The sequence below is a fragment of the Carlito syrichta genome, unplaced genomic scaffold (assembly GCF_000164805.1).
Source record: "Carlito syrichta isolate Samal-C Ts95f unplaced genomic scaffold, Tarsius_syrichta-2.0.1 Scaffold315131, whole genome shotgun sequence".
NCBI lineage: Eukaryota > Metazoa > Chordata > Mammalia > Primates > Tarsiidae > Carlito > Carlito syrichta.
Window position 1 is genome coordinate 281,150 of NW_007259227.1, and position 24,277 is coordinate 305,426.

A 24,277-nucleotide genomic window follows, 5' to 3' on the forward strand; every position below is an offset into this window, starting at 1 on the left:
TGGGAATGAAATTTGTACTCAAGAAGATTGTGAAATGAATGTAGTCTTTGAAGTTCCATACCTCTTGTTTTTGCACACTTCTTCTTGCTGTTCCTTGGTCCCTTGCAGGAGATGCAGTGTTTTCTCAGCCTATTTTTTAATTTTTTAAAGTTATTGGAAGAGTGTGAGCTGATAAAATCTTACCTCAGAATATTAGGGACTAATATCTTTGCCGTATGGAAGTCTTTGCAGTTTGAAAGAAGACTAAATGGAACCATCATCACTAAGGATACAGGAATGAATAGCTGAGTGAGGAATTGCAGACCATAGTGGAGTATTTGATTCAGAATGGGTACACTTCTAGAATCCCCAGATTTCACTGCACAGGAAAGGCCTTTTGGATATATGCAAAATTCCAGTCTTTCACATGATATTGCCAAGATCAAAATCAATGAAAATGGAAAGGCACATGAAAAAAAACAGACACCGTAGTACTTATTTTTTTATTTACTTAACAATTAATTATCGTGTGGCTGTCATATATTAGAACAGTGCATTGAGTTCACTTTTGAGTTCATTGGCTTGCTAAATTGTGTTAATTTTGTTATTAAAATTTATAATTCATTGTAAAAACGAAAATAACTCATAATCATCTGTTTAGCACTGTCTCTGATTTTGAAAATTAATTTTTCTCATTTTTGTTCTACCTAGTTTCTATTAGAATTAATATTATTTATTAGAACTAAATATTTTATTTTTAAAATTTTGTTTTGCAATTCAAATTATCATACAATTTAAAAAAATATTCGCATGTCTAAGTAGTCTATACTTCAAGTTTAGCAGATGATTGAATTCCAAGAAGTATATACTGCAACAAACTCTAGAAAGGAAGTAAGACTTTGCATTTAACCAGAGCTCATATGATCTCACTAATATAAAATTAAGCATATTATTCCATAAATAATTAGTTGAGAAAATATTCTATAATGTGCTATTCTTATGTATAATGTTGGCAAATAGCACAAAATATATAGATCTAGTCTAATTTTCCTTAATTTTTGTCACATAATGGTTTTGTTTGAAAAAAACATTAACAATATTAGCTGACTTATTGAGAAATCTTATAATCACTCTCTGTTGAACTAAGAAGTTCCTGGAAAATTGTATAGTAAATGTTTAAACTATTGTTTCAGTTTGGTTGCCTTCTCAATTTTCTCAGTGCATAGGAGATGTCTTCTGTCTGTGAAATTTCATTATTTTATACAAGAAAGGTGAAATTGTTGCTGATTTCCTTGTTCTAGAATAAGTTATATTTTAAATATAGCTCTAAATCATTGATTCAATAAGCATTAATTCAAGAGTCTCCTTAGAACCTAAGCTTACAAATTACTTGGGTTCTATAGAGATCTTTGAGCATGTAAAAGACACATCTTTGATGTAGAGAAGGTAATATTTCATCTGGGAAGCAAATATGCAATTGGTAGAGACACAATTAAAGAATATTCTAAAGTAATGTCAGTACTATAGGGAATAAAGATATGGGTAAGGTCCTTCATTAAACCATTAAACTAAAACAGCTTATGAAGGACACACAATAATTAATGCATACATAGTTAGGGAGCACTTAAGGGGTTGATTTTCAAGCATGGTTATTAGTCTGTTCATGTTCATTGTATCTGTATTTTCAAAATGTCATGGATTTATTTAGAGGTATAATACCAATTATAAAGAAAAAGTCAGGTAAATAGGTAGCAGGTAAACGATGATAAGCAAGTTAACTTTTAGGATTTCATTTATACTTTGGTTCACTCACATCATTGTCATGCAGTATGATTTGTTTCCCCCAGAAGATTCACATTTATTCTACAGTGTCCCCATGAAATATGTGATTAAAACTATCTTCCTGGATAACATTAGTATCATTTAACCACAATTATTTCACATATCATAAAGAAGCCTAGAGTTACTCAATTGAGTCATGATTCTTAAACCACAATCATCCAAGAAGATTTTAGTGCTTACTTGTTTAACACAATCTTACAAATGATCCCTCACAAAGGATGTTAAAATCAACACATATCTTAATGGGCTAATTGTGCATACTGCGGTGTTGAGTCTATAAAAGCTTTTCAATAGTGAGAGAAATGATGGTGTTTTCATCTTAAATTGCAAACATAATTGCTGTTCTAAATATCTTTTTGTTTCCAATTTAAGTGCTTATTGACAGCAGAAATTTCCCCAAAACACTAATAGAGTATTTAACATAATTTCATTTATTGAAAAAAAAATCCAAGGGAAAATAACACACAGCTATCTGAAACTATTTAGCAGAAGAAAAAATATCAAAATGAAAATTTAGATAAATCTAAACTTAGAGAGCTCAAATATAACTAATATTCAATATAAATTTAACACAACTTATGTTTAATTAAACGTATACATTTAAATATACTGATGAGACTCAAGAAATAATAGTTATATCCTGGAAATCCAGGACAACGATTAAGAGCCGTACAAAAACAAACTGAAACTAAGAAGCTAATCCCTATTTTATAGAATTTCCCATCATTTTATTGAAAAATAAAAATACATTTCAGCTCAAATCATGAAAAATTAGTACAATTGAAATTAAATTCAATCAGTTGTAAATATTCTCTTGAGAAAACTATTTCATTTTCTACCCAGAGTTTAACCTCTGCCTTACTCAAAATTTTAAATTTCAATTCCTTAATTTCAATATGCTCAGTGTAGGTTTAGGGTAGTGAAATCACCACTCATAATTTATTAAGCTTTAAATTAATATATGTTAATAAAGTAATCTATATACAAATATATGGAATGTTTATCTCTCTAACTCTCACTTCTGTTTCTAAGCAGACATGAACATATGATGGATTGATTCTGAATTGACATATTTCACATTAAGATTTTAACTCATTAAGTCTTTCTTTTTTATGTAATAACAACATACATTTTTACTTATAAATATTAAGGATATTCAGCAAAGAACTTTTTAGATTAGGTTTGAAAAAATTTCTGATCATTCTGTGGTAGCTTTTCTCCTAAGTAGAAGTAGAAAATGCCAGACATTGCTTTTTAAAAATAAGCACTAAGAAAACTAATTAAACTGGTTAGCCAGAAAGGGAATATTGAGGAAAGAAAATAGCTTGGGACTGACCCCTATGATTTTATTGTTTTCACAGAAAATGCAATAACTCCTCATTGACATCAACTACCCAGTTGCAAGAAGAGTATACCTTCTGCTTTGGTGAGACACAGATGAAGCAATTAGTAAGAAGTAGTCATCAACCAAGAAGCAAATGAATTTGGGGAAAAAACTTTTCCAGTTGAAATGTCTGTTGAATGGCCCTGATCTTTGAAAGGCACGTTACAAAAAAGAAAAAAGAAAAAGAAAAAGAAAGTCTTGTGGTAAAGAACATGCATTCAAAAGAACACTTTAAAATCATTCTATCAAAATCAGATTATTTTGTCACCGTCTTTTTCAAGTCACTAATCAAAACAAACAAAAATAGGTCATGAAAAATACCACAGCCAGTTTTATACAGTCTCAATTACATAATAAAATGAATTAATTGTTCTTCAAATTACACATTTATTGACATATAAGTTTATTATAAAGTCTTTAAAATAAAAATGCATGTTTGGTGAAAAGTTAGTACAGTTGTAATTCATCATATTTTAAAATATAAAAGTAAAGAATGGGATAATTTTTACTATTTATTACATGATATAACTGACTAGCTGGGTTCTAATTCTGATTATTATAATTATCGTAATTCATTGCCATGCCAAAGTCAGTTCTGTGATATATGTCAAATAAAATACCAGTAGCTTAACTTATCGCATGACATCATGGTGTACCATGCATCTTTCAAATCTCTTAAAGAAAATGTAATGGCAGGAAAAACTTCTGACTTATGAAGTACCATAACTCACATGGAACCAGAAAACATTTTAAACCAGGGATACATAGAATATTGTAATTCATGACGGAACTAAAATATAGATAGCAGGAAAAAAAGGAGAAAGGCAAGGCTAGGTATGCATATAATGTCCGTTAGCAAGGATTCAGATTTTTAAAAAGGACAAAATAAGAGTTATGTTATTATTGAATACTGCATAGTCAATGAATGTTTAACATAAATCTGTCTTTTTCTCACGTTTGGGTTTGTTGAAAAGTAGTAATATTAGGCATTGTTTGGCACTTCTGGCAATGTTAGTGAATTTCATTATATCTAAGATCCATTTCATACATCACTACACAGAAATGCTGTCAATTGCAATTAAAACAGGCCCACTTGCCGAGATGTTAAAATGTAGAGAAACAAGCATCTTTGAACTGATGAAATAGAGTAATGCTTCTAATCAATTAGAATCAATTACTGGCAGTAAGAGATTACATGACATATTATTTCTCCCAGAAAATTAAAAGTTCCATTGCCTGATACCTTCCTATAAAACAACAAAAAATATATATTGGTATTGACTACACTTTAAATATGTTATCCAAATGGAAAAGGGGAAATATGTTGGTGAGTCCAACTCATAATAAAAACACAAAACAACAGGAAAAGGAAGGCAGTACTAAACTGGTATTTAAAGTTGTCATTAATATTACTAATATTAAACAAGAGGTTACTTCCCAAAATTTATATTTCATTCATCCCATTCTCTTTAAATTTTCTGCATTTTTAATCATTTACTTTCAGTTAAAGAAACTAAACATTTGATCTGAGGTGAAAAACACTGACTCTAAGTTTGTTGGTTTACATAAATGATCCAGAACCTGCTTTGGATATACATTTTAATTTATTACCATCTCAATAAGTCTGATTGCTTTGCATTTCTGATTGCACTTTGTTATTAACATTCATCTACAGTTTTCAAAAATTTAGCCAAAATTAATTTTTGAAGTACCAGCCAGTTCTCATCAACTTCTGAAGCATTTTGTATTCTTACTATGTAAGATGCTAAGAAAGATTTTAGTATTTTACGAACACTTAGTAGTAGGACTGAAACTTGCCCTTATAAGCAATTTCTTTCTGCAGAATTACTTAAGAGAATTTAAAATTTGATTGTTTTCCTGGAAAGGACACACGTGTATTCAAATATTTGGAATATAGTTGGTTTTTTTAAAAAATTAGTTTTTCACAAAAGTCTCACTCAAATCAACTTAAAGATCAAGGAAAGAACAAGGCAATGAGTTAAGCCTCTCTTTTTAGATCTAAAACATTTTTATTGATCTTATTAGCAATGAGAGGGAAGAAAATCCATTTAAAAGGGTAATTTACTAATATGGAATAGTGGAGAGAAGGGATTAGGGGGTTAGTCGCCACAAATGGAAGTCAGGGTGAAGGCGGATTTTGTAAATATGAAGCCCCAAATATCACAGACTTGCATCTCTTTGGTTTAATAAAATAGATGGGTGAATTTTAAATTCTGAACAATTTTTAATATGCCTAATCATTCCAATAAGTTATGAAACATTTGTTTATTCTGCTTAATTTAAAAACTTGGTTTAGCTCAATTCTATCACTACCTAGATATTCAGACTGGTCCCTTTTTTAACTGACTATGAACATATACCTTAAATTCCAAGTTCATATATGTTTCATATTTTGCCTTCAAGGGTTGAACTATTTTTTTATATGTATTGTAAATATAGGAGTGCATCAGGGAATTCCTATTAAAATTCCTTCCTGCAGACATTAAGGTATATGAAGCACTGAAGATTTATCCCATGGTAACATAAGCAATAAACTGTTTAACTAATCTCATTTTAGTGTTAAGTGAACACTGGTCAACAAACACACATACCGCTTGTCATACCTTACCTGGAAAGAGGCTTTATTGAACATAGCTGTAAAATTATATTTTAAGTTGAATTACTGAATTCGCACAAACATTTCTACAGAATTATTTTAAAAATCAAGCTTTGTCATTTTTCCACTACATTTTGTTGTGCTTTTTATATTAATATTTGCAAATGTTATAATTTAATTCTTATATCCCAATTACTTGCATAATCAGTTTTTTTTTTAATCCTGGGGTGTTGAAAGAACATAAAATAATAATAATAATAATATTCTTCTTTAGACAAAAGTCTTTTTAAATGAAGTTAAAAGCTGAGATAATTTAAGGAAAAATATCTTCAAATTTTCATAACCAACAGGTTTAAGTGAAATTTACAATGCATTGGAAAACTGGCTGGTTAAAGGTATGATCTGTCCTCAGGTAGCTCAAAATCATTTTTACAGGTTTTTGTTTTTTTGTAAAAGTGTTTTTTAATCTTGGTAAAATAATAAAATAATATTTCACAATTTGCACAGAGTCTGACTAAAGGGCAGAGGCGTATTACCCTCAGTGTTAAGAATAAAGCCAGATTTTTCAGGCCCAGTTCCGCTGTAGAGTTTGTTTGCACTGCAATCACAAAAATTTTCTTGTTCCCTCTAAAGCTAGGGCCAATTTCATTTCAAATAGAGGTTAGAGTAAAAAATCACTTTTGTGTTTTACCACCTTCCGCGCTAAGTATTATCTTAACAACCTTTTGTTCTGGTTGACCCATTTTATAACCTGGAAGAAAAAAGTGTTGCTCCGTGTCTGGTCTCAGTGGAAGTTATGTTCTAATGGACAATAAGCCGAAAGGCCATGGCTGTCTAGGAGGTTAAACAAATATCTTGCCTGCGTGGGCTTACGCAGCAGCTTCGGTCCTTTCTTCTTCAGAAGCGGCTTTGTTGTCTTGCCTGTAATTTGCACATTTAGGCTCTGTAGTTTGTTTACAAAATAGTTTTACACAAACCACTCTTAGCAGTGCAAGCTTCTGAGTTGAAAATTATTCAGGCTTGTTTCATTGAAGGCACTTGGTTTCCATGGCAATTTATAAAAGATGGTGGTTTGGTTTCTTCATTGGAACAGATGACATAGTTTGGGTGTTCAAGTGGCCGCAAGCAAACTCCGATAAGCCTGTGTAATATGTAAGCCCAGGTTTACCATCCTGGATAGTAGTGCATGCAAAAAGAGACAGCATACAGTTATCTAGCTTAGCCATGGGAGGAAAAAAAATAATAATAATAAAGGTGGGAGGGGAATAAGGTGGGGAGGACCATGAATGCTTTAAATAATTCTGAGTTCACGTTATTTTCACGGAAGGGTAACAGCCAAAGGTAAAAGGGCCTACATTTATTTAATTCTCTACGTAAAACCTTCTCGAAAGGAAAATAAATGCCAGCTCTTCACGTACCCTGTTTACAGTGAGGTTTTTGTTGGCAGGCCATTAGGTTTCCATGGTAACAAGCAAACTATTCATTTGAAACAAAACCAGCCATGACTTTGTGCTTTGACAAGGATTTCTATAGCTCTTTTTTTTTTTCTTTTTTCTTTTTTTTTTTTTTCTCCAGAGTTCAACCAGATGACACTGTAATCTTATAAGCCACAAAAGCACCTGAAGGTCTCTTCTCTACTCAGGTCAAGATTATCTTTTATGTGTAGTTTGGAATAAGTTATACTTCCATGATGTCTTTTTATCCCCAGTGCTTAAAAAAAATTTCTTTTTATTATTTATTTTTGAGTCAGTAGTCAGTGGAGGAATCTTTGGTAGTTTGTTTTTTCTGTGTCCATTTACAAAGACTCTTTCTTCATGCCAGTACTTGGTGAATCTTTTATAGCCTCTGCCAGGATAAGGTCACCTTCGAGGACTTAAGATAGAGATGAGGACGATAACCGGAAAAAGCCATATATGTACCAAAATCCCAACAGCACCATCGACAGAATCTAAAGATAAGGAAAATAAATGCCAAAAATAAAAATAAAAAAAGAGAATAAGCATTCTATGTGGCTACTAACACAGCTTTGATGAACTAATAACTTAAGTGTATGGAAAACACTTTTGGAAAATACTTGCTTTTGTTTTATTTATCAGCGTCATTGCTAAGGCAAGTGAAAAAGACAAAACTTGAATATATGGTAAGGTATTTCTAAAATAAAAATATATGTAGATTTTAAATGGATATGATATGCTTTGAAAACTTGTTCATAAGATATCCACGTGAGTTTGTGCAAGCCATAGAAACCATGAACATGGAGAAAATTCTCAAAACCTTTATTATTTTTAATCTTTATTTTTTTGAGTTGGAGTCTCACTCTGTCGCCCAGACTGGAGTGCAGTGGCATGCTCCTGGCCACCGCGGCCTCGACCTGCTGGGCTCCGGCAATCCTTCAGCCTCAGCCTTCCAAGTAGCTGAAACTACAGGCGCGCGCTACCACTCCCGGCTGACTTTTTTATTTATTGTAGAGATGAGGTCTCGCCAAGTTGCCCAGGCGGGTCTCAAACCGACAGGCTCAGGCAATCCACTCACCTCAGCCTCCCAAAGCACGGGATTACAGGCTGAACCACTGAGCCCGGCTTCTCAAAACCTTTAAAAGGTGAGCTTTTTTGTCCAAGCTCCAAAAGTGTTTAAGCTTGAAGACTGAGAGAAAAACTCCTTTTGATGAAACAAGGAAGCAATTATTATGAGTATAGAAATGAACTATTGCAACTAGTAGATTAGTTGAGTTTAGATCAGTTCATTATTTATAATTTATGTAAATCCTTTTTTAATTTAGTTTAATTTTTATAAGTGCTATGCCATCCTTCTAACTAAAAAAAAAACAAACAAAAACAAACAAACAAAAAAAACCCTTCCACCAATCCGCCTTGAGATTTCTACTGCAATTTGTTCTTTAAAGCCTCCTGTCTCGGTGATGCCTCCTAGAATGCATACCTTGCCTAGGAGGGCTAACACATGCATGTCCAATAATTTATTAACATGCCTAAAGTTACAAAATGATTCTCATCCAGGAGAGAGCTGGGTTTCAAAAACAGAGACATACAATCTTAACTCTTAAAGATGTGGGCCATAATGCTATGTAATGCATGGGAAGGGGTGGAAGCCTAAGCAGTTGGGAAGAGACTTTTGGCCTTTAGGCTAGTTTTTACTTAGAAGTTAGTATTAATTTAATATTCATTAAACAAACAAACTCTATTCAGCAAAATGAACTTAAAAATAATAATTAAATAAATACAAATCCAATAGAATATTTTCTTGTACCAAGTAGACTATTTCTGTTCACTTAGCATTATTTCTTTCCTTGATTTATAGAAGTTGAAGAAAAGTCTCCGATACACATAGATATATCCTATTTTAAACTGCCATATATTTCTCTAGATTTACTCATTTAGGAGAAAAAAATTAATACAAATTTTTGTGTGTGTGTAATAATGAAGTCCCTATAGGATTTTATAATCGTTTCACTGTAGCTACTCTTATCAGTTATGCTTTTTCTTCCAGGTAGTAAATTATTTTCTCTTTCTTTCCTTCTTTGGAAAGTTTAATTCAATTTATTGAACTTAATTATTTATTTATGATTAAATTATGAAAATGTAAAATTTCTGTATAAAATTGCAACTGTCTTCACTTAATAAAATGTTACTGCCACCAATTCATGTTGCAAAAATTTAAAAAATCCATTTTCTTTTAAAGAGAATGTATGATTTTTTGTGCACTAGATAAACCTGGTTCATTGGGTATAGTTAATGATTTTTTAAAGCAGAATTAGACACAAGAAAAAAATTTTATTAATGTGTTATTTGAAACGTGAAGTGTCATGACAAGACACTATGAGCAAAATGACTTAGTTTTTGTCTTTTTACGATGCTTAAAGATGAAGTCAGTTCAGTTCCTATGAGCAATCTGTGGATAGTTGTACAAATTTGACATTCAACATCTAAACTGAAATAGTTTCTCAATAAGTATAGCAAATTAGTAAAAACTCTAATTTGCTCTATACTTATACAACATAGATTTTTATGCTTTTGTATATGCTAAATAATTGATGAATTATTTGTGTAAATTCAGCTTAATTGTTACCTCTTTATATGACCACAAAATTAAAGATTCCACATGGGTATAAGATAACCCTTCAACTGTAGTCATTTTTAACAGGAATGATTTTAGATTTCTTAGTTTCAAATGTGAAATATGAAGATGGAGATTTTAAGAAGAGCTCAACACATAATTCTAAACCTTTTTGCATTATTACGTGTGTGTGTGTGTGTGTGTGTGTGTGTGTGTGTGTGTGTGTGTGTGTGTATGTATTATTATTATTTTTTTAAGTAGTTGGAGTCTCACTCTGGCCCCCAGACTGGAGTGCAGTGGCTGCTCCCGGCCATCGCAGCCTCGACCTGCTGGGCTCTGTTGATCCTTCTGCCTCAGCTTTCCAAGTAGCTGGAACTACGGGTGTGCACTACCATGACCAGCTAATTTTTTTTTATTTATTGTAGAGATGAGGTCTCGCCAAGTTGCCCCGGGCAGGTCTCGAACCTGCGGGCTCAGGCAATCCACTCACCTCGGCCTCCAAAAGTGCTGGGATTACAGACTGAGCCACCAAGCCTGGCCATGCATTATTTATTATATTTTTTATACCTCTTCTAATAATAGAGGGACCTGTGATGAAAAACATAAAATTTGAGACTATCATTGAACGATAATTTTCAAACCAGGGTATATCAGTGAACCAAATGACTGTTCACAATGATGAATTTGTTAAAATATTTGGCAAAATTAGATGTAGGAAGTGTATTCATAAACTGGGGAATAAAAACATTTATGGCATAAAAATGTGTGCTAAGTATATAAATTTCTCAAATATTTCAATGAATTTTTAAAAAGATTGTTTGAAATACAAATTATAAAATAAAATATTTTTAAAATTTTAATTAAAAATAGAGGATGTGCTTGCCTTTCATAGATCTAAACCAAAACGGCTCCTATTTTTATCTTAGGCCAAATACGTCTACAGTTTAATTTAATACATTAAATTTAAAAACACCTTCAAAACTTCAGGGTCTTAGGTATAAGAAATTTCTAAATAAACAAACTAAAAATACTTTTAAAAAGTAGAATATATTAATTTATATTCATTTTATAGTTATGTTACTCTAACATCACATTAAATCAATCCAAGAAAAGATACTTACTCTTAGTGGTTAGGTCTTGTTTTGCACATTCTCCTTCTGCAATGGATACATCATCGATGGCAATGTCACCTTCTATGCCAGGGCCTCGAATACCTTCAAAAATGAGCTACAAATACAAAGGAAACAAACCAAAATGTGGAGCTTGATTTCCAGATCAATTTCTTAGAAATGGTTTAATAATCAATCAATTCAGGTTTCTGTACAACAGTATTATGTCTGTTGAAGCCCACAACAAAGGTTCACTATCTCTCTGTTTAATTTCTTGCAGAAAGATTGAATAAATTCCTCATTTTCCCTCTATTACCTTATGACTTACCTTTATGATGTCACTTTTGATATTTATGAGTCTATTATGTTGGATATCTAGTGGCAGATCTTTTATTTCCAGTGTCTATAACAGGTGGTGGGCACTGAGGCTTAGAGTATGAATATTAAAAGAGTAAATGAATAAAATCAGACTCCCTTTATTATTAATTTCTGGATACTACGACAGTATAAGGAAAATAGGCAATTTTAAATTATTTTATATTTACAGAAAGAAGACTTTAAGAATTTTCTCTATAGTCCCCAAATTATTCCTTGTTTCCACCAAAAATTTTTAAATTATTTTGATAGTAAAAGGCAATCTATGCATTAGTGATTTATATTCCTAGAAAAAATTCTGCACATCAAAATGACTAGTTTGGTGTTTCCAAAGAAAAAGTAGTTTAATAAAAAACTGTTTCTAACATCAAGCTGATAGGTATATTTTAAAATTATATTTCTAGATATATTTCATTACAATAAATTTGAGTGAAAATTCATTTTTATCAATTGCAAATTTGTTTATTTTGGTTTTTGTTTGTCTTTGGACACCTCTGCTGAAAAGTAAACATGAGATAATGTTCAGAGACTTAGAGAAACTGATACAGTGTTCTTTGATATGTTATCATAATTTTAGCAATGAACAGTTTCAAGTAGTAAGCAGAGATATTAGTTGTCAACTTTCATATTGAATCCCTGTCCCCCACTTAAATATATTCTGTAAGATAAAGAAGAATTTCACAACTTAACAGAAGAGAAATGTTTGAGAAGTTTTTATTAATATATTTAGTTTTTATAAAGGCAGTTTCCTGCTTATCTATGTGAAGATAAGCATGTCAATAAAGATTGTTCAAAACCATCATTTTGAAAGGCATTTAGACTGCCCTATATCACTGAAGATGGAACAGAATGGCAGCTAGAGTTCAAATATTTAGAACCAACTTAGCTGTTGACCCAATTCTCAGTCCTTAGATAGAATAGGCAATGAAGGATTACTTTGGCTATCTGGAAATAATGACTTTCATTTTAGTTAGAATATTGTCTGTGCAAGTATCTGGGAAGTGGCTAAAATACTCTCAAAGGTCTATTTAAAACACAAGGTCCATGAAAAAGAATTTTTTTTTTTAAGTCAATGGTTACAACCGTTTATTTAAACTGAATATGGAAAAAGAAAAGTCATTTTAACAACTGCAGAATATGCCAGTTATGTATATAATTTATTTAATCAGAACACTATTATTACTGTTAGACATTAAAATTATTTTCTGTTACTGTGAACTAGGCTGAGATGAATACATTTCAAGTAATTATTATATGTACTTATTTGGAGCACATGTTTCTTTGAGGTCTTTGAATTGCTACTATCAGCAATTTGTCTGTGAGAAGGTATTCCCTTGTTCTTACTAGTGGGTTTTAAATCTTTGGGATGTGTATTTCCTTCTTTGCTTCTTACCTTATAAATAATCCATGCTAGAGTATATCAATAGTTATTCCCACTCCCTTTTTAGTTTCAGCCATATGATGCTGAGTCTTCTCAAGATAACATGAATGGAATAACTTGGAGAAAGTTAGAACACAAAGATTCATGTTGAATATCAGTCTAGCTCCACAAAACCAAACATTTTTCACTTTGCCCACAAGACTAATACTTTGTTAGTTAAAAATGGAGTGCTGCTGTTGCACTAAATTTTTATTTTATGCAGGTATTTTAAGTGATTGGATGGAATGAAGGCTAGACTTCTGTCTTCCAGTCGTGTTTTAATTCCGGGATGAAGGAGGAGAAAGAATGTTTTTGTCAGGAAAATTTGACATAGTAAGGATGAAACCTCCTCAGTCATCAAGAATATTAATTTAAAAAGATAGATATGGGAAATGGGAATGAAAGGAAAGTAAGCACCTCTTGTGGAGTACAATATACAATACAGGGTTTACAATATAGCCACGGAAAAGATAAAGAGATTGCATTTCCATGTGTTTTGGTGGGGAAGTGAGATGTCACAGTCTAAGAAGAGTAGGTTCCAATGTCCTGTACTTGCTCACACTTGAAATTTATACAGATGAAGTTGAAGTCATAATCCTCATTGGGAAAGATGCTGGAGAAATAGGCTTGGGAGTATAAGGATTTCCCATCTTAGTTATGTAAAGGTGAATAGTTTTTTAGAATTATCCACATTTTTTCTTATTTAAAATATACAATTATTTTCACTTAGTAAGATCTTGTTACAGGCAATGAGGAGTCATCTAAAATGGTCAGATTATATTAAAAAGTCAAAACAAAAACATATGAGTCATCAAAATCATTCCTAAACTTTTCAAGGCTGCTTTTCCCCGGAAGCTATATTTTAGTTACAACAATCCTGCCATTGCTCAAAGCATTTCAAAACTTCTACTACTGCCTTTAAAGTTGTCAACAATCCTCCTTTTTCTATTGATTTCTTTTTTGTCCCTTCCTCCTGTCTCCCTGTGCAGCTTGATCAAATTCACAAGGCAAGGCCTAGGCTTGTGCTAAAAACAAAAGCCCTGAAGCAGAAAGATTGTGAAGGACAGCCACTTTTTTGGTCATATTGACAGGGTGTGTTGGGAGCCGCTTGCAGTAAACATCAGGAAGTACACTGACTGATGTAATTTAATATATGTGCTGCCTGCCTGCTGGCAATATGTTGAGTGTAAGTGTGTAGTTGGCTAAACAGCAAAAATATAAATCAACAAATATCATATGGACGTATGTTCAGAGGCTGACTATGCCTAGAACATTCCCTTATACAGATACTTCATCCCTTGTGATATTAAATGGATGAATAGTGCGGTAATAAAAAATGGCTAACTTGAACATCTATCATTTACATTTACCTTTACAAATATTGATAATACATTTCACCATTGAATAAAGCAAGTTGATTTCTTTCTATGGGAGCATAGCAAGAGTTTTAGACATTGTGTGGAAATAAATCAGGAAATTAGTATTTACTGCTATGATAGAAATAATCTCTGATGATAAAACTTTTGCTACAGTCATAATTAGTGATTTTAATATTTATTAGTAATTTTGTGATGATAGGAGATCTAATCCAATAGGCCAGAGAAATGGTAGTCTTCCCGGGTCTTTTTTGAACAGGAAAAAAAAGGGATGCCCTTCAGAGTATGTTTGTTTGTTTCCTTTTAATTTCCATGGTAGTTATGCAATTGAGAAGACATAGATTGCTTTTTAACTGGTTGACTTTTACAGAGAAATATCGCATTATTCGCCTCATGCTCTGAATTCTACTACAATTCTATCTTTGAAGTACTGTAATTAAACTTTATAGATTCCAATAGACATATAAGTGGCATCTAGACTAAAATCTAGAGAGAGAATGTTTTCTTGTATTGTTTCTACATAGTGGATTACAGAAATGAAATGCTTTGGTATTAAATTTAATGAATATGTCTTAACCAAACTTTCAAGTGTTTGTAAAAATAAATCTTTGTTGACAAACAACTCCTTCAGGAATATAAAGATGAACAACTCTAATAGTCCATTAAAATATGATGTATTTCAACATGGAAGATGTGATCTTTAGACAATGAAAAAAATTCTGAATTATATTCACTTTGAGAAGAAAGACTCTCTAGTTCAAAGAGTTTAAACATGCCATATTTGTATGACATTTCGTCATGATTCTGACTACTATTACACTACAGAGACATAACTACATTTCTTTCCTCTTCAGTACTTCTGAAATACACTGGTTTAATTGACTTAAAGAAGGAATTTAGGGCATCTAGATATCCATGGAGAAAATGTTGAAAGATTAGGTTTTCTGAAAGAGGGTTAAAATTATGCAAAACTTATTCTTCCCACACTATCAGACCAATATTATTTAGAATGGTCTCCCATAATTAAAATGATAACTTTAAAATGTAAAAGTTAGCCGGGCTCGGTGGCTCAGCCTGTAATCCCACGCCTTTGGGAGGCTGAGGTGAGTGAATTGCCTGAACCCGTGGGTTCGAGACCCACCTGGGCGGCGAGACCTCATCTCTACAATAAATCAAAAAATCAGCCGGAAGTGGTAGCGCATGCCTGTAATTCCAGCTACTTGGAAGGCTGAGGCTGAAGGATCGCCGGAGCCCAGCAGGTCGAGGCTGCGGTGACTGGAAGCAACCACTGCACTCCAGTCTGGGCGACAGAGTGAGACTCCAACTCAATAAAAAAAAAGGTAAAGGTTTTCATAGTGCTTGTATGAAATTCAGCAAACTTAATATACAAGAAATACTGCATAAACAGAAAATTAACTCTTGATGGATAAATTCAAATGGCAATTTTTTAAAAGTATGTGGACTTCTGTTTAATTTTATACCACACAAAATTGTTTCAATTCATCAACTGAAACTTTCTTACATACATTATAATGCTCTAAAACATATGAACATACATGTCAATATAGGGATATAGATGATGCTATTAAGACTTGTGCTCAGATGTAATCTCTCAGTAAGAAAAGAAGAAAAAATGTGGCATTAATGAGTAAAAGTAGATGGAAGAATCAAAGGATACAGTGTACTTCTGGTGATTTGACATCATTGTTAATGGCGCCATCTGCAAATGTTTACAACATATTTTCTTTCTGACAAAAGACAGATCGCTTCTGATCATTACTGCTAAGGCAATGCAAAAGCTTAAGAATATAGATTGAAAACTGACAGTGTATATCACTTCGAAAAACTTCAGGTTGTAATTACATTTGAAATAGGTATTAACATTATTAATATTATCATTATTTTATTAACGGTTCAACAAATAACTGCAACCATTACAAAAGAAATTTGAAGAGAAACAACCTAATATACCAAATGGGTAGTCTGGGCTATTTCCCTGGAGAAACTATTCCATAAACAGTGAGTTGAACTTCACAAGACTCTACCCATTCAATTTGTTAGATAAATGTTAATTGGTAGTTAAAGCTTCTAATCTGGAATAATAGCATGAGATTTTGGCTGTTGGCAAAGACAGAAAGAAATAGATCATATTGTCAGCTACAATTGGAAAATGTTTTACATGGTTAATTCAGAAGCCATCATCAAATCTACATAATTGACCTGGAGTTTAGTTTACAATGTCAAATATACTACATAAGCATGTAATGTCTACTAATGAAGTCGATATTTTTATTATTATTATTCTTAGAACATAAATGCAGCATGATATAATGAGAATAATATAATCTCTTTTCCAGTCCCTATTCTGTGTTAAGTATTTGTATTTTAATTGTCTCAAAACCCATTTTCAAATTTTTAAGTGAGGATGTAAGAGTGGACAATCTGTAGAATCACTATTACCTAAACTAAGAACATTTAAAAAGTATTCTGTGTCTCATAATGTCTCTATATTTTAACTTTGGGAAACATTTGGAATACACTATGAAGTAAGTAAAGCATTAAAATAAACACTAAAAATTTTTCTTTGTATATGATGCAAAAATTAAGCAACAATATAAAACAAACATGATATTAATTTAATGTTTTTGAAAATTTTGCCCTAGTCCTTCCAAATGCATCAAAATATATTTTCATTTCAAGCACTGATTAAATTAATTCTACTAAATTAATTCTAATATAAGAGCCCCAAAAGAAATTTCAGTAGGATAAAACTTCTATTTGTCCTGAAAACCACTACCCAATAACTTTATTTTCAGCAAAGCAAACTAATTGGACACCCTCAAACAAAGGACTCTGCAAGTGATTGTTTTTCAAAGGGCTTACAGAACAAACTAATTTAAAGGCATGTGACTCCAAAGGAATAAAACATCATAAGTGTTACTGAAACAGAAGCTCAAAGTCACTTATATCCCATTTAAAATCCCAAGATGTAAGAGATATGACTTCCACTTGAATTAAATACATTTTCAAATGCCAGAAAGCTACATTTGAATGATACTAAAACCTCTCACATCTTAATTTATATGGTAATATATTTGTATCACTGTTTTTATCATGTTTTCTGGTAGATATTATATAATAAAGAGAGCATTTCTGAGAAAGCTTCACAAATATTAGATGAATTTTGAGTAAAAAATACTTTATGTAAAACAATTTGAAACAATAAGAAATTCTAAAGCAAAACAAAAAACATTGCACGGATGATTTGATTGTGCTTCATATTTTCCTGAACAAGCAGGATTAATAAAATAAAAGAGAGTTCTTAGCCAATGAACCCAGAAATGTGATAGGAAATGAAAGAATATAGATATCAAAATCAAAATATTATTGTATTTCTCTTCATTTTCCATTGGTAATTTAAATAGCTTAAAATGAATCCATTTAAAATATTTCCTTTTTAATTTCTGTCCACTCAAAATAGAGTAACAGAAACCAGATTTATTCTTCTACCTGAAACAACCAAATAACTAGACAAAGTATGTGAAACAACAATGTTCAGGATATTAGACATCAAATAACTCCGTAGAGATGGGAATCAAACAAGGTGAGTCCTATAACTGCTCTATATTGAATTTATAAGCCATGGTGCAAGTTGAGGGAACTGAGGAGATGGAGCTGAGAGTCTGAGAAAACCAAAGCAGCTAGAGTATTCAGAGAAGAATATCGTAAAAGTGTTGCTGAGAGACAGAGGGAGGAAAGGAAGGAGGGAGGGAGGAGAGGGAGGGAGAGGGAGAGAGAGATCTGCAAAGTATTCAAAAAAAGCACCAATCAGGGCATTAAATGAGGTACCTACCCAAACCTGACAAAGAACCAGAGATAAACTTGAGTTAACAATACCTACACAGACTGATAATGGTGAATGTTCTCAACAACCACACTGAAATAAAAAACCTCATAATTCATGAGACATTGGGTAGAGTACTCAGAATACTCTTGCTTCAGTTGTGATAAATAATTACCCCTATACTAAACACTGTTCTAGTTTCATTTAACATCTTAAAAGCAAAACCTAAAATGATCAGACTGTTTCAGACTACTTCCTTGAAAGAGTTCAATGATATTTACAGAAAAACAAAAATATTCAGCAACTCTCAAGGTAAAATTCACAATGTCTGGCACCCACCCAAATTATCAGACTTGCAAAGAAGAAGAAAAATGATGACCATAGTGAGAGAAAAATAATCAATCAATTGGAACCAACCAAGAATTGATATAGATGTTAGCATTAAAAGATAACGAGTTAAAACATTTAATGTAACTGGATTTCATATGTTCAAAATATTAGAGACATAAAAATATTTTCTAATAAAAACTCACATTAACCTTATAAAGATAAAAAATCTCACTGTTGATATGAAAAATATATTGAATAGTATTTCAAGTAGAACAGACATTGCTGAAATTATTAGTGAATATGAAGACAAATAGAAACTATCTAAAATAAAACACAAATTTAAAAAATGACAAAGTCATCAAATGAGTTGTGTAACATTTTCAAGGGAATTATATGTGTGATTAGAATCTTCAGAGGAGTGAAGAAATAGCAGAAAGACTTAAAGAAAGAGACAGAAATCCTCAAATTTTATGAAAACTACAAATCTACAGATCCAAGAAGTTCAATGAACCTCAAACACATGAAAAATTAAAAAAAAATGCACCAAAGCTCATTATAATCAAATTTCAAAAAAAAATGATAAGAAAAATCATAAAAAGAGTCAAAGAATAAAGTCACATTGCATACAGAAGAGTAAATATAAGCATATCCACAAATTTATTCTTGGAAACCAAAAAATAAAAGTAGACAATGGAACAATATCTTCAAAGTTCCAAAAGGAAAAACCAGAATGCTACACTCAGAGAAAATACCTTTCAAAAAATAAAAGTGAAGTAGACTTTTTCAGAGTTACTGACAATGAAAATGATTCACCTTCAACAAACTCATAGTAGAAGAAAACAGTAAAGAAAACAGTAAACTTCAGGAGAAATAAAATTGATATCAGAGAAAAATATGGCTCTATTAAGAGGTAAAAAGAGCACCAAAAATGGTAACTTCCTTGAGCATCGATTATACAAACACAGTCTGATTTTCCGGTTTGAATGAGTAGAAGAGCTGTATAGCTGTGTACAGCAGACAGAGAGAGAGAGAAGTTCTCTGGAATTTATGAATCAAGTTTTATTCATTTGAACATTCTCGGATATCTCCTTTGTTCATTCCTGTCCGTGTCTTTTCATGAATTTAATATGGAAGTCCCTGAGGCTGCAGAAATCCTGTTGTCATTTGTAGTGAACCTTAAAAAACTTTCTTGTCTAAATTTGCAATGACTTTATGTTTCCTGGAAGCAAAAAACTAACTTCTTAAAGTTCCTTCTTTTAAGCAACAATTCTGGGAAAGAGCTGCAATGGGCTAAGATGGGCAAGCAACTCTTTTCTATATGACTGTGTCAAATTTGGAGCTGGCTATTGGCTTCTTCTTTTTTTTCCCCTACAAAAACCTCTCTCATTACTTATCTTCATGGTGACAGTCTCTTCAGGATTCTCCCTTGTAGAATACAGAATAAATAAACAGATTCCCTAACAAAAACAATGTAATACAAAATATACAAAATCTGTACTTTGCTAGTGTGAAATAAAATGATAGAAAATAAGAACTATTGAAAAATCCTATAATAATTTAATATCTGCCTTATGTCATTCTATGAAATGAACCGATTTTAGTTAAGATAGGAATTCTTCCAATTTCTTCACTACCTTGTCCAAATATCCTGAGTAGACACTCTCTGCACCCACTAATGAAATGTAGCTTCTGCCTCCGTGAGGCCTCAGCCTTCCAGGGAGCTGGAACTACAGGCAAGCGCTACCACACCTGGCTAAATTTTTTGATTTATTGCAGAGACGAGGTCTCGCCAAGTTGCCCAGGTGGGTCTCGAACCCGCGAGCTCAGGCAATCCACTCACCTCAGCCTCCCATAGCGCAGGATTACAGGTTGAGCCACCGAGCCCGGCTACAATTTTCTCCTAAAGACTAGTCCCTTGCACCCAACCCACTTTCCAAATTGAGTTTCATCGTCTTTAAATTTTGTGAACATCTATATTTCTTTTTTTTTTAACTTTGAAATAAACTGCTTAGGACTGGTCTTTTCTTCCACAGTTCATCTTAATGATTGGCTAGTGTTCTTCATGGATCCATCCTTTCAACACTGCTTACACACATACTTTTCGTTGTTAATATCATCGGCTTTCACCGTCTTAGGTAGCACATACAATCTTCTGACTCAATAAGCCCACAAAACTTCAGATCAACATAAACAACATCCTTTTGTGCATCTTAAAAACAACACTCCACAGACATTTTGGATTAACATGTCCAAAGTAGAAATAGTCATATCCATCCTGAAGCTTGTCTCTTTTCCCTTTTTATTATGTGCAGCACCAACATTACTCAGCAATTCCTAGTTTGAAAATTATTCGCCATTCATGGCTACTTCCCAAATCCAAATATAAAAATGTTCTGCTAGTTTTTACATCTAAGTATATCCTGAAATCATCCTCTTTTCTTTATACCACTTCCCTAGTGTGTTCATTCAACATCTTTTATGTAGATTTTACAAGGATGTCCTAACTGGTGTGCAAACCCCATCCCTCACTCCTTTGAGCCATTCTTCCACAAAACCAGCAACTTGAAGGATATACCATGTCATCCCCTTAGTAAAATCTTTTGATGACTCCCATTGCTTATGCTCCTTAGGTTCCTTAAGGAATCAGTCTTTGTTTCATTCTTGTGTACCAAATTCCAGTTAAACATTTTTCTGTTTCTTTGGAAAACGCTGTGTTATGTGAGCTTAATGACTTGGTTTACCTTGAGCTTTGCTGGCATATGAATGATAACCCTTTCTCTGCTTTTCAATCCTTCTCCTCAGTTTAGTTTTCACTTCATACTATAAACTTTTCTTGGCTCTCCTCCCTACTCTTCTTGGTAGTTAGATGTGCTCATAGAACCTTGTGTATATCTCTATTACTGTAATTATGGCTGGGTATAATTTTATGTGCTTAGATGTGTATTTCTACCAATCTGAGGTAAGCACATTTTTAAATCTTCATGCCTAACAATGTGATTGGCATACAGTAGGAGTGCAATAAGTATTTTTGAACTGTCTATGGTAATAAGTGATTGTCCTGAAGATACTCAATACATACTTATTAAATGAATGTAAATGCCAATAAAATATTATCTTAAAGGCAACATTAATTCAAGTATTTTCTTAAATCTGTATTATATATACATGTATATATTTCCTTTTTAGAGATAGGGTTTTGCTTTTGTTGCTCAAGCTAGAATGCAGTGGCATGGTCATAGCTCACTCCAGTCTTGGAGTCCTGGGTTTAAGGGATCCTCCCACTTCAGCTTCTCAAGGAACTGGAACTACAGCCAGGAATCACAGCATCTAGTTATTTTTTTAAAATTAGAGAAAGGATCTCACTATGCTGCCCAGGTTGGTCTCAAACTTCTGGCCTTAAGCAGTCCTCCTGCCTGCCTTAGCCTCCAGAAAGTCCTTGGGATTACAAGTGTGAGCAGGATAGTAGACAATCTAGCTATCTAGGTAGCTAGCTATATACATAAAATTTTGTGTTATTATTATTTTAAAAATTTGCCTGAAAGAATAACAATTTTTTTTAGAAAGAGAGACTCTTTAATGCCTATATAGCTATAGATATTTTACTATTAGGGCTATTTTTTTAAATCAGTAATGCTTTGGAATTCCACCTTTCCAGTTTAATTTAGTTTAATGATATGTTGCCAAAGATTCATTTTTCACAATTGTATTGTTCTTCATAGAAACAAAACGATTCATTTCTTTTCCAAAAGTTATATGGGAGTCAATCTTTAATGTATTTACAAATAATTGTCTAGTTTTACTACCTTATTTTTTCCCATTGTGAATGTCTGTATTTTATCACCCTAGTTCAATTTAGAAGTGCAATCTCTAAAGCAATTAGAATTGTATAGATTATATTACAAGAAAAGGTTATTCCACCAACTAAAAATTGACATAGTTGAAGCAGTCTCTGATTTTCTATAGTCTTACAATATGCCATAAAATGCTTCCAAAAAATCATTAGTAAAAAAAAAGCATTAAATACAAGTATAATGTCATAAAATGGATTTGAATCTCTCAAAATAAGGCATAGAACAATAGAACATATTGCATGTAATATACTTTGAAGATGTTTGCTATTTTTTTAAGACATAAGAATATTCAGGTATACAGGTATACACATATATTCAATTATATATGCTTATATAATATATATAATTAAAAATGTATTATTAAATCTATTGAAATGGTTTCATCCTCTATTGTCCTTAGAAATGATGGACACTGTTGCAGTATTTAAATTTCTAAGATATCTCTACAGCTAACTCTCTAAGCTTGACTTCTCTTCTATATAAAGACAAAAATAATGTTTAAGTTATTTGACTTTGATAATCAAAGTGATAAATTACTGAGATGGCATTAACTCAAAAAGACACATTTTGCCAAATGTATATATAATCCCATCAAGGAAAATTCAAACAGATTGAGAATTGATTTCTCAGTTCCATTATTATAGAAACGTGTGTTGTTTTTCTTCAGAAAATAAAATATAAGCATGTTATTCTATAGAAATAGATTACATTTTCTCTAGGCCAATCATTTGAATTTTGATAGACTATTATTCAAACATATTACTGGATAGGTGTTCATTAACAAAGAAGGACATTTATAAGACCCCTCTTAGAACTAAAGCAAAACTTAATCATGTGATTTTCTAATGCTCATATCACAGAATTTCTGAATACTCATGTTTTAATATTTCTCAAGATCAACTTTTAATGTTATGGTCATATCCAGCAATCAATTAGCAGAGAATACTGCTCTTTTCTTACCTGAAATGAAGTAATTGGATATATATTAACATGAGCCTCATTCCAGCGTTGTCCTTTATTCCCACTAGAAGACCACAGTGGATTCTCTATTGTTGTCTGCCCTTTCAAACGTAGATAAACGTTTAAGACACCTACAATGACAATGAAATTTCATTTTGTATGTCTGATTTCACTTCAAGTGTGCTCTTTCTTGTCCAAACACTTATAAATTTTTTAAAGTGAAATATTTCTGAACACTCTAGTGTCTTGTCTTCTCCAGTCTCCCATCTTGTTCTTATGACATGTGATCCTAAAATAACCATCCTCTAGTTCCTGGAACCTGTGAATATTACCTGATATTACAAAAGGGACTTGATTAAGTTAAGAATTTGAAAATGAGGAGATTATGGGGGATCTAAAAGCAATCACATAGATCTTTATAAAACAGAGGCAAAGGGAGAGTTCTTACAGGAAAGGTCATTTTAGAGAAAAAGATGTTACACGACTACTTTTGAAGATAGTGGAAGGTGTCACAAGGAATACAGGAAGTCTCAAGAAGCGAGAATAGACAAGGAAATGACTTCTCTCCTAGATTTTGAAAGAAACAGTTCTACTGATACCTTGATTTTTCAGTTACCTATAAAATCTATAGGTATATCTTGATATGTTGATTTTATGATATCATAATACTTACCTTAGATTTCTATTCTCCAGAACTATAAGAGAATAGATTTGTGTTGTTTTAAGCCACAAACTTTGTGGTCATTTGTTATTTGTCACTGTAGCAATATAGCATGTAATCATGTGCTGACTGACTTGCTCATAGTATGAGCCTAATTTTGTTGTCCTTTATTCTTTAACATCCTCTTTTCAATTTAATTTTTACACAAGTCATCATTTTCTTCCAAAAGAATTATTGGAAGACAAAATTAAGATAGATTTTATCTTACATTTCACACCTCTCTTTCAATAGTTTTCTGTGCTTTAAATATTATAACAATATAAATACAATGAAATATATGTTGATCACACACTTCAGATGAGCAATTAATTACTCAATCAAGCTATGAAGTACTTACGTTTATTATCCTCACATTACAGATGAGAAAATTTAGAGAGATTAGGTAATTTGTCCTATGA

General features: G+C 32.2%; 1 protein-coding gene across 1 annotated transcript in view; it reads right to left on the minus strand.

Moving 5' to 3' along the window:
* Positions 1-5,826: 5,826 nt before the first annotated feature.
* Positions 5,827-24,277, minus strand: part of LOC103274923 (MAM domain-containing glycosylphosphatidylinositol anchor protein 2) — a 127,622-nt gene continuing 109,171 nt past the window's right edge. The window contains exons 7-9 of the mRNA XM_008072340.2: positions 23,159-23,289; positions 11,015-11,120; positions 5,827-7,770 (exon numbers count right to left, since the gene is read on the minus strand). Coding sequence (XP_008070531.2) covers positions 7,682-7,770; positions 11,015-11,120; positions 23,159-23,289 — 326 coding nt within the window. The 3' untranslated portion in view covers positions 5,827-7,681. The remainder of the gene's footprint in view (positions 7,771-11,014; positions 11,121-23,158; positions 23,290-24,277) is intronic.